General features: G+C 41.6%; 1 protein-coding gene across 2 annotated transcripts in view; it reads left to right on the top strand.

The window, feature by feature from the left end:
* UBE2H (ubiquitin conjugating enzyme E2 H) overlaps positions 1–11,524 on the top strand; it is a 131,092-nt gene that overhangs the window by 103,613 nt on the left and 15,955 nt on the right. The window contains exon 5 of one of the 2 annotated variants that reach the window (XM_006158816.3): positions 184–236. The exons of the other annotated variant lie outside the window; for it this stretch is intronic. Within the exon in view, the coding sequence (XP_006158878.1) occupies positions 184–236 (53 nt within the window). The remainder of the gene's footprint in view (positions 1–183; positions 237–11,524) is intronic. 2 annotated transcript variants of the gene reach the window in all.

The following is an 11,524-nucleotide window of genomic DNA, read 5'->3' as shown; positions in this document are numbered from 1 at the left end:
CATTTATGTCTCCTTTGTCAATACCGTACTCCTCGTCATACTCTGCTCCATTTGGGGTTCTTTTTTTTTTTTTTAAGAGTCAGTTAAAAGTATTTCTCTTGATAAATAAAATTAGTTGCCAGATACATGCAACTAACTTTCTGATTTTTTTTAAAAAAATGCCATTCTCTCCATCTGTTTCAGGTCAGGAACTGTGTGTCTAGATGTAATTAATCAAACTTGGACAGCTCTCTATGGTGAGTTTGGCCATGGAATATTTCTTGGAGATGTTGAGACACTGCCTTTTAGAAAAAAGTTGTTTGGTTTTTCTCCTGATTTAAGATGTTTTGATGGGGATGGGAAGGGATTTTGAGGAACTGGACGGGAAAGTTTGATCAGTGAAAAAAGTATTTTCTCTTTAGCATAAACCTCAGCTTAGCAGTGAAGTGTTAAAATAATTCTGTGAGATTCTGAACCTAAGATACAGAGACACACGAGGGGTTCTTCAAAAAACTTCATAGAAAATGTGTTTCATGGAAAACTATCCACAGATTTAAGATTATTTTTTTTGCACCCAAATAAGCTCATACTTTGATTCCATTTTTTAAAAAGAATTATCTAATACTATTATTTTAATTTGACCAGGGAGAGAAAGTAAAAAAGCAAACTGTCAAGTGTGGGACTTTAACTGTGGTTGGCCATGTGGGAGTCCAGGGTTCAACCACCACACCACTTGCCAACTCCTTGATTCCATTTTTTGTGAACTTTTGGAAGTCTCCTCATATGTATACAGACACAGAAATACATTTGCAGACATTATATATACGTGTGTATTTAGAAACGCATTGTGTATACATGGTTGTATCTGTCACCTTTTAGGAATGTCTTTCTGAAATGAAATGAATGATGTTATAAGAGGTTTTCTGTTGCATTGGCCACATCCTTCTTACAAAACAGAGTAATTTAACCTTATCTTCAGTGCTGAAAGTGACAACTCATCTCTTACACTGAATTTGCAAATGAATTGCCCAACTCTGCAAAATACTGTGCCGAATATTACAGAGAAAGAAATGAGGAGTATCAGGTCTTATCCTTGAGCTTGTTACCTGGTTGGGGAGCTGAAGATATGTTTAAGTTTATTTAAAGTTAAGTAGGGATACACCAGATCCATCTGTTTATTCCCCAACATGTTCAAGTTCTTAGGCTTCAAAGACTCTTCCTGTTCTGGTGCCCGCACCTCATGAGACTTCCTCTGATTCACCAGCTGGAAGTCATCTTTGCATATCCCAAAGTCTTAATAGCTATTTTTGATAGCCGCCTTTTCCTTTCTACCTTGGATTTGTTGTTTATGCCTGTGTATTTCATGCTGCTAGGTTATTTCCTACCTTAGCTAAGGCAGTCGAGTACAACTCTTAGCACAGTGCCCCTCACTGGCATGGATCGAAAGAATAAGTAATACAAGAAAGGTTGCTGAAAGACACAGAAAGGAGGGAGACGTTACTTTGGGCTGGGCTTGACCGAGGGGATGCCTTCCTCTTGTTAAGAATTACGAGACCGGGGAACCAGCAGTTAGCATAATGGCTATGTCGCTGGACTCCCATGTAGTCGACCGCGGTTCGCATCCCGGACCCAGTGGCTTAAAACTCACGCCGGGCGTGTGTGCGTACGTGCCCAAGATCCCGAGAGGAGAATGGAGGAGAAGGGATTGCGGCGTGACCATCCCCCCTGGGGGGTGATTTCTCGCTTTCTGTTTCTATGTCTCTCTCTGTCTGGCGAGCGCACGCGCCCTGTAGCAAAAAATTAAAAAAAAAAAAAAAAAAGAATTACGAGACCTGGCCAGCAGTTAGCATAATGGCTATGTTGCTGGACTCCCACGTAGTGGACTACGGTTCACGTCCCGGACCCCATGGCTTAAACTCACGCCGGGCGTGTGCATGCGTGCGTGCTCAAGATCCCAAGAAGAGAACAGAGGAGAAGGGATTGTGGCGTGGCCATCCTCCCTGGGGGGTGATTTCTTGCTTTCTGTCTCTCTGTCTCTGTCTGGTGAGCGCACGCACCCTATAGCAAAAACCTCTCCAAAAAAAGAAAAGGAAAAAAAAAAGAATTATGAGACCTGTGGGACCAGCAGGTGGCGTGGTGGTTAAGGCACTGGACACTCCCACATGGCCAACCATGGTTCAAGTCCTGGACCTGGTGGCTTGCTTTCTCACTGTCCTCTGTCTCTCTCTGTCTCTCTCTCTCTTATGTGTGTGTGCGTGCGTGTGTGTGTGTGTGTGTGTGTGTGTGTGTCTGGTCAAATTAAAATAAATGAATGAATAAAAAAATAAAAAAATAATTCTTAAAAAAAAAGAATTATGAGACCTGTTAGTGGTCTGAGGTAGGTAAGACATCTTAGTCCAGCCATGCCATAATCTGCAAGTCGCCTTTGCCAGACATCCTTGCACTAGGTTGGTGAATGAGAATCACAGGAAAGTTGGTCTCTAGTGGCGCCCAGTCAATCCTTTCTATTTCCTCTCCTGGTCTTTGTATGGCTGGCACCTTCTCTTCTCACCTCAAACATTACTTCCTCAGACAAACCTCCTTTCCTAGCCCTTTGTCTAAAATCACATCCCTCCATCGCACTGCATCCTGATTGGTTGGTTGATTGATTTTTAAGATTTTTGCTATAGGGTATGTGTGCTCACTGGAGAAACAGTGAGAAGGAAAGTAAGAAGTCACCCCCAGGGGGTATGACCTCTATTCTCCTTCTGTGATTTTGGACATGCACACACATGCGTCTGGTGGGAGTTTCAACCCACTGGATCCAGGATTCAGACTGAAATCAGCCATGTGGGAGTCCAGTGCCTTAAGCACCACGCCATCTACTGGCCCTGCACCCTGTTTTTAATAAGAGATTTGTTTTGTTTTGATTTTGATTTTTTAGTTTGCTATAGGGTGCATGCACTTGCTAGAGAGAGACAGAGAGGAAAAGTGAGAAGTCACCTCCCAGAGAGGATGACCACATTGCAATCCTTTCTCTTCCATTCTCCTCTCAGGATTTTGGGCATGCATACATACTCCCCAGCATGATTTGCAGGTCATCGAGTCTGGAACTTGAACCTTGAAATCAGCCATGTGGAATCCAGCACTTTCACCACCGTGCCACCCACTGGCCTGGGAGGTGATGACTTTTAAGCATATGAGGCAGTAAGAAAGAACATAAAACTCTGAGGTTGATTTAATGGGTAAATGGGTTCTTGGTTTTTTTTTTTTTTTTTTTTTTTTTTTTTCTTCTTGCAGGGGGAGCGTAAAAATGTCTCATGGCATCCTGCCTGGAATATCTGATGTAATGATGTGTTATCTTAAACTACACTCACATTTTAGAAGTATACATATCAAAATACTGCAAGCTGGTTCCAATTACAACAAAATAAATTAGACTTTCGTTTCACTAAAGCTCTTACTATTGAGCAGAAAAGCTTTATGAGAGAGGCTTTTCTCAAATACCTTACATCTCAGAACAGGTTTTTTAAACAGCTGTATTGAATTGTAATCCATAAACATAGAACTCACCCATTTAAATTGTGCAGTCCAGTCATTTTTAGTATACTCACAGTTACATGCAGCTATCACCATGGTCCATTTTAGAGCATTTTTATCACCAGAAAGAAACTTGTCCCTGTAGCTATTCCCTACCCATCGCCTGCCATCTCTAAGCAACCACTGGTCTGCTTTTTGTTTCTACAGATTTGTCTGTTTTGGACATTTCTTACTAATGGAGTTATATGATATGTGGCCTTTTATGACTGACTTTTTCACTTTGCGTAATGTTGTCAAGGTTCTTCCATGTGGTAGAACGCATCAGAATGTCCCTTCTCATTATCGCTGAGTGACATTCTATTGTGTAGATAGAACACATTTTAGTCATCAGATGGTGGGCATTTGGGTTATTTCCAAATGGCTGTTATGAATAAGGTATTTGGGCACAAGTTTGTCTTGTGTGTATGTGTTTTATTTCTCTTGGGTGGTACAGTAACTCTATGTTTAACCATTGGGGATCTGATAGACTATTCTTCAAAGTAACTGACCACTTTACATTCCCATCAGCAGTTATGAGGTTCAGAACAGTATAAAGCAGAAGGCCACATGACTAAGATTTCATCACAGAAGTTTTAGAATCAGAATGTCCTTGTATTAGCTTACAAAGCATTTAATAAGCAACACTAGTGAAAACAGAGTTCCATGTTACTTGCATGTGAATTCTAATATTCCATAAGAGTACACACAAAAAATACATACAGACTTGCAGGTAAGTTCAAGAAAGCACAAGGAGGTATTTTCAGAGTGTAGTCAAAAGTGTACCAAGCATAGGAAATTGTTTTGACATTTTGCTCAAAACACAAACTATTTCTCAAGAAAATTCAACATTTGGGACCAGCAGTTAGCATAATGGCTATGTCGCTGAACTCCCACATAGTTGACCGCGATTCGAGTTCCCAAACCCTTAAAATTACCCCGGGCACGTGTGTTTGCGTGCCCAAGATCCCAAGAGGAGAATGGAGGAGAAGGGATTGCGGTGTGACCATCCCCCCAGGGGGTGATTTCTCACTTTCTGTCTCTCTGTCTCTCTCTGCCTTCCTGGCGAGCGCACACACCCTATAGCAAATACCTCTCCAAAAAAAAGAAAAAGAAAATTCAGCATTTCTTTCATGGAAAGTTTTTGAATCAGGCAAACAGAATTTATATAAAAAGTACTGGTGGAAAGGGTTGGTTCAAATTACCTTGGAGGTAGTTTATTTTGTGTGTGTGTATGGCTTATCTGGTCTTGAGATCTGAAGTGAAGTTGTGTTATAAACTATGAAAGCTTTCTGGCGTGGCAAGTTAGTTCCTAACTGGTGAGTTCTGAATCACTCCGTTTCCTGCAGTGATTCTTAAGAGAATTTCAGTTCAAAGGACCAAAAAAAAAAAAATCTAATTTAATGCTAAACAACTAATAGAAAGTTGGCATGTGAACATAAATATTCAACTGAAAAGCAAAAGGTTTAGCCTGGCCCTAAAACTTGTTCCAACACTTACTTCTATATAATACAGTGTAGGAGCTGGGAGTTGCTTGTGAAATTTCCTGCAGCTCACTTTGCTCCAGGGCATGTACTGTCCGGTGGGTATACATACTTGTGCTGTAACAGTTCCCAGTCGAAATGTCAGATTTATACTTACCATAACCTGATACTAAACAATGTCCATATTAACAGTAAGTTTAGCCCTTTCTCCCCTCACCATCACCACTCCCCTAGAAGAACATTGATTTCTGGCAGCCCATTTGACTCAGCCTCTGTTCTCCCGTTTTCTCCTTGCCAAGTGTACATGCAGTTTGTTCATTCAGAAGGTTCAAGTTGGTATAATTGTAAGTTAATCACAGAGTAAATTTTATTTAACTTCACAAGAGAGTTAATTTTGGTTAATTTTATAAAGATGCTTGTCATCAGTATGCAGTTACCAAGTATGAAGTTACCCACTCTGACAGCAGAAGGGGGAAGTAGCAGGGGACAAAGCCGCTTATCATGGCTTCCTGTGTGATAGCATCTTTTTTATATCCCTCCTGTTCTTCCAGGCAGCAGTGATAAAAGCTCTGGAAAACTTAAAATGTAGTCAAAGGACTCTGGATTTCAGTTTCAAAAACAAACAATTGGGCCAGCTGGTGGTATGGTAGTAAAGGAGACTGGATCCCAAATGACTGCATGGTTCAAGTCCCAGACGCGGTGACTTGAAAAACACACCAGATGCATGTGCCATACATGCCCACAATCCTGAGAGGAGAATGGAGGAGAAGGGACTGTGACATGGCCACCCCTTTGAAGGGTGATTTCTCACTTTCCCTCTCTCTGTGTATCTCTTGAGTGAGTGCATGCACCCCATAGCAAAAATTTTAAAAACAAACAAAAGAACGTGATTTTTAAGGACTATTGGAAGGAAAATTCATTAAGCCATTAGTAGCTTTTTAAGCTCCCAATTTTCCAGTTATCCTTTTTTCCCTCCAAAATATATTTCATCTGTACTTGGCTTATCAACCCACACTCTTGGAACCCAGGTGCCTTCACCGTAGTAAGAATTTCATCTGCTCACCCACTCTACTCTCTGGGCCATGCAGTGCTTGATTCCTGCCAGTGTATTTCTCCCTCCAACTTTCATTTTACTCATTCCTCGATTGACATGGTAAATTACTTATATTGTGGATTAAGTTGTAGACAACTGAGGGAGGATTCTTTCTCCTATTAGTCGTTTAATATTAAATGAGATTAGTTTTTGTCCTTTGAACTAAAACTCTCTTAAGAATCACTGCAGTTTTCTTATGAAATTCTCACCCTTAGAGTTGCTAGCCAGTAAACTGGATGCTCTTTATTTTGCTGGGGAGGAAAATCAGCATTTGGGAAATTGTTCCCCGTAGCATCAGGGAAGGAGTCAGCAACAGACAAATGAAGTTGAATGTAGCAGAAGGAATGCTTAAGGGACTAAGGTTAAGAAAGAGAAAGTTTTTTTTTTTAGTGGGCATTTAGAAGAAATTTAAGATGTAAATTCAATAGAATCTCATCCTTCTTTTTTATTAGCTAGGAGTATGTGAATCCTGCCAAATAATTCAGATTTTGGCTACAGACATTTTGTCTTAAGGTAGTGCCTTATGTCACATGAGTGTAATTTGACCAGAGAGGTACAAACAGAGAGAGAAAGTGAAAAAGCGAGCCGCCAGGTCCAGTACTCGAACCACAGTCATCTATGTGGGAAGTCACTGCTCTTAACCACCATGCCACCTGCCAGCCCCAACATTTTTAAGAATTGGGGCCAACAAGTGGCATGGTGATTAAGGGTGCTGGACTCCCACATGGAAAACTGCAGTTCGAGTCCCAGACCTGGCAGCTTGCTTTCTTAATTCATCTCCCTCCCTCCCTCCCTCTCTCCCTTTCTGGCCAAATTAAAAATTAATAGATAGGGACCAGCAGTTGACGTAATGGCTATGTCGCTGGACTCCCATGTTGTTGACCGCAGTTCGAGTCCTGGACCCAGTGGCTTAAACTCACGCTGGACACGTGTGCATGCGTGCTCAAGATCTCAAGAGGAGAATGGAGGAGAAGAGATTGTGGCATGGCCATCCCCCCGGAGGGTGATTTCTTGCTTTTTGTCTCTCTGTCTCTCTCTAGCAAGCGCACATGCCCTATAGCAAAAACCTCTCCAAAAAAAAATAAGTAAATAAAAATAAATAGATAAATGAAGTTAAATTTTAAAAAATAATTATTTTTAAAAATTATTTAACTTTAATTTGACCCAGAGAGGGACAGAGAGAGAAGAGAGAAAGCAAACCACCAGGTCCAGGACTCGAACTGCAGTCAGCAGTGCCCTTAATGCCACCTGCCAGCCCATTTCTAGATATTTTAGTATAGATCCAAGAAATACAAGAGGCCCAGCCTAGGTGGTATACTGTAGTGTACTGGACTATACTGCTGGAAGCCACACAGGTGACCATAGATTGGATCCCCAGCCAGATCCACCTGAAACATGCACTGCTGAAGGTGGGGCGGGGGGAGGGGATTGCAGTGATCAGACTCTATTAAGGGTGCTCCCACATCTTGGGTGCATGCATGCTATCTTTTACAAATTAAAAAAGAAAGAAAGAAAGAAATAGGGGGCTTCAAAAGTTTGTAGAAAAATGGAATTAAAATCTGAGTTTCTTTTGCTGTAAAAAAATTGTTTTAATTCTTGCAGTTTTTTTTCATAAGGCACATTTTCGTGAACTTTTTATTAAGAGATTTTTGCTATAGGGCCTGTGTGCCCTGCCAGAAAGACAGAAACAGAAAGGAAGAAACCACCCCCCCCAGGGGGATGGCCACACCACAATCCTTTCTCCTCCATTCTCTTGGGATTTGGGGCACGTGTGCACACACACCCAGTGTGAGTTTAAAGCTTCTGGGTCTGGGACTCGAACCTTGATTAGCCATGTGAGAGTACAGTGCTTTAACCACTATGCTACCTGCAGGCCCTGGACTTTATTTTTTTTCCTTCCATGACAGAGCATATGCATGCATGAGACAGGGAGGGAGACGTACAAGCCCTTCAGAGAGCTTGATCATGCCACAGTCACCTTTCTCCAGGATCTGCCAGGATCCTGAGCACTGTGCACACGCCCTGCATGTTTTCAGGCCAACAGGGCTGGAAACTTGAACCACAACCAGCATATGGCTTCCTGCTTTGTAGCCTAGAATGCTCCTAGCTGTGCCACAGAGGCTGTGCACCTCGAAGACCCCTCGTATGTGTCTGTGTCTGCACTGATGACTGACTGTTCATCAGCTCCTGTCAGAACAAACTTGAGAACTCAGTGTTGGTCTATCCTTGTTGGAATCGCAAACATTTTCCTGCTTTTGGAACAGCTGGATATATCTTTATGAGTCTCCTAGACAGAGGCTGGATAGAGCAGTTTCTTTCCAGTAATGTCAGCTGTCATATGGAAAGAAGAAATATGCTAAGTTTGGATTCGATGGTCTCAATGGTACTTAACTCCTTGAGCTATCTATCTGCCTTAGCTGCCTGCTTGGGAATTTTCAGATGTGGTATTGCTGTGTAGCTCAGGAGTTAAGCTCTGCAGAAAAACGGGTTCTTCTTGGATTGAATAGTTCATTAAAAATGCCATTCGCTAGGGAGTCAGCATTAGAGCTCTGGGGCAGTCCAGGCTTTGTGGTTCATGGGACCTAACTTAGCCAGGTTTATCTCTGAAAGACAGTCACACGTGTGTTCTGCTTTCTTTGGGGCTCTGGTTTCAGGGCTCAGGTTTCATTCTTAATTATATGGAAAGTAGCCCTGATTTGCTTTCTCTTCCTTTTGCTTGTGATTATTGCATATAGGTAGTCTTTCCCAAACAGGACACTTAGCTTATAATTGCATGAAGTTATCTCTTGTTATTTTCTGACATTAACAACTAATTATTGTCCATTAATTAAAACCTTTAATCACGTGTTTCAGTATGACTGCAAGAATATCCAACTAGCTTATTACACATTAACTACTGTCATTTCTAGAAAGTTAATAACAAATCTTATTACCATGTTTTACCTTGCAATCTCTTGGGTGAGCCAGGTCATACCAGGTTTGAGCTAGGATGAATGACCTCTAAAAAGCAATTTAGTGGAGTGAGAAGTGTTTTGAGATTGACGAGGCCACAAGAGCAGTGGTTTGATGAACAAGAGTCTAGATAATAGCAATCGTTTTTGTCTGCAGATCTTTGCAGTTTAAGTATAGGGACGCGGGGCCTGGGGGGACTGCAATTAGGTGATGAATGGGAACTGATTTTGTAAGTGAGCTTGGAACACTTTAAAACCGTCCATGTTCTATAACTACTCACTTCTGGTTGGTGACCTGGTGATCTGGCACTTAGCAGAATATATCTGATGTTCCTCCAGGTTTTAGGTACCCTTCATCTTTGTCATGGCCCTTTCCTGCAAATAACAGGAGCATTTACAAATCAAATGCTACCACTAAGTGAGATTAAATATATCTATTGTATATGTTGCAGAAATTCTTCTAAATGTGTTTGGCTACTAATTTTTTTTTTGGAGAAGTTTTTGCTATAGGGCGCGTGCGCTCGCCAGACAGACAGAGACAGAAAGCAGGAAATCATCCCCAGGGGGGATGGCCACACCGCAATCCCTTCTCCTCCATTCTCCTCTTGGGATCTTGGGCACGCACGCACACACGCCCGGCGTGAGTTTAAGCCACCGGGTCCGGGACTCGAACCGCGGTCGACTACGTGGGAGTCCAGCGACATAGCCATTACACTAACTGCTGGTCCCGGCTACTAATTTTTAGTTCCTGTTAATTACTTGATTTTCTTTTTCTTTTTTATTTTTTTTAAGAAGTGGGAGGAAAAAGGTGTTTTGATCTATTTCAGTTTCTGCCTGCATTGAAACCATATTAATATTTTTTAAATATCCCCCAGCTGTGGAGCCCAGCTGTGGTGGCACAGATACACACAGAAGCTGGATGGGAAGCCCCAAGTTTGAATCCCAGGTTGACCTGAACACATCAGGCACGCCCACTGGAGCACTTGCGATCGGGGCTGACTAAAGGCCTGGGGAGCGGGTATGGTGGCATGATGAGACCCTGTCAAAGGTTTCCTCCCTCCATTACTCCCTTTATAAAAGAAGCATTTATACCAAAAAAAAAAAAAAAAATCCCATGGACCAACATGATCTTTTTTGTATTTTTTCCACCTATAAGATACTCTCAGTTAAGTAATTGTGGCATTCTTGAATTTATCTCATGGCAGAGTGGTGGCAGGATATTCCATTCCATTTGCAGCATGGCAAGCTTGGGTGGGGCAGTATCATGGCACCACAGGAAGTCTTTGTGATAGGCCCTTCAGCTCCCACTATGTGTGCCTCGAAAACGTGGAGGAATTGGCTTTTCATCACAGGAGCTAGGCTCAAATTATTTTAGAAAACGTTACTTTAATCTCAAACCATTTTCTTTGAAGTCTGCCCATCTACCCGACAGTATTCTTGGCTGACTTTATTGAATTTTTCCTCAGGAAGGGTGTCTATCATCTTTTAGGGCCCTCTGCTCACCAAGTTTTTTTCATACATAACAGCTGCTCGTTCGTGAGCAGTGCAGAAAGTTGCTGAAGTATATAGTTTTTTAAAAATTATTATTTAATTTTATTTATTCATTCATTTTTTTTTTTTAATTTGACCAGAGAGACACAGAAAAGAGAGAGAGAGAGGGAAAGGGACAAAGGAAGCCGCCAGGTCCAGGACTCGAACCGTGGTTAGCCATGTGGGAGTGTCCAGCACCTTAACCACCGCACCACCTGATGGTTTTTGACTATTCCATTTTCGAAGAATTTTACTGCTTTTTAATATTCACAGTCTGCAAGCAGAAAAGGTAAAACACTCAAATCCATTATTAATATTGCAACCTCTTAGGAGCTGTTAAAAGGGTAGAAGATAAAGATCTATTGTTTGGCCTCAAATTATTAAATAACCAAAAGAAATCTGGAAATATTACTTGCTATATTTCAATCATAATCACTAAAATTTGACAACTTAGTAGTCGTTATAGTAGATTTAGCCCCTCACGCCCCCCCCCAAAAAAATAAATGAATGAGATGAATTTTTTTCTTTTTTTTTTTTTTAATTTGCTAGAGGGCATTTGTGCTTATCAGAGACTTGCAGAGAGAAAGTGAGAAATGAGTGGATGGCCAGGCCGCAATCCCTTCACCATTCTTTAGGGATTTGGGGCATGCATGCACATGCACCAACATATTTTTCAAGCCAGCAGGTCCAGGGCTTGAACCACACAGTCAGCCATGTGGGGATTCAGCCACCTTAGCCACCATGCCACTGGCTGGCCCAAATGAGATGAAATTGTATAGTTGGCACTATTCTGAAAACTTTACAAATTCATGGATTGCTTGGCAGTTCGTGATGCATATTCATAGTTCTTAGAAGATGAGCAGAGGTCAACTGATGGGATTTTGAAAGGTCAGCAGCTGCTTTTTATCTTTTTTTTTTTTTTGAGGGAGAGT

Source organism: Tupaia chinensis, unplaced genomic scaffold (assembly GCF_000334495.1).
Source record: "Tupaia chinensis unplaced genomic scaffold, TupChi_1.0 Scaffold000610_1, whole genome shotgun sequence".
In the NCBI taxonomy this organism is placed as follows: domain Eukaryota; kingdom Metazoa; phylum Chordata; class Mammalia; order Scandentia; family Tupaiidae; genus Tupaia; species Tupaia belangeri.
Note: the sequence above shows the minus strand (reverse complement) of the source record. Positions and strands in the feature narration are given on the sequence as shown.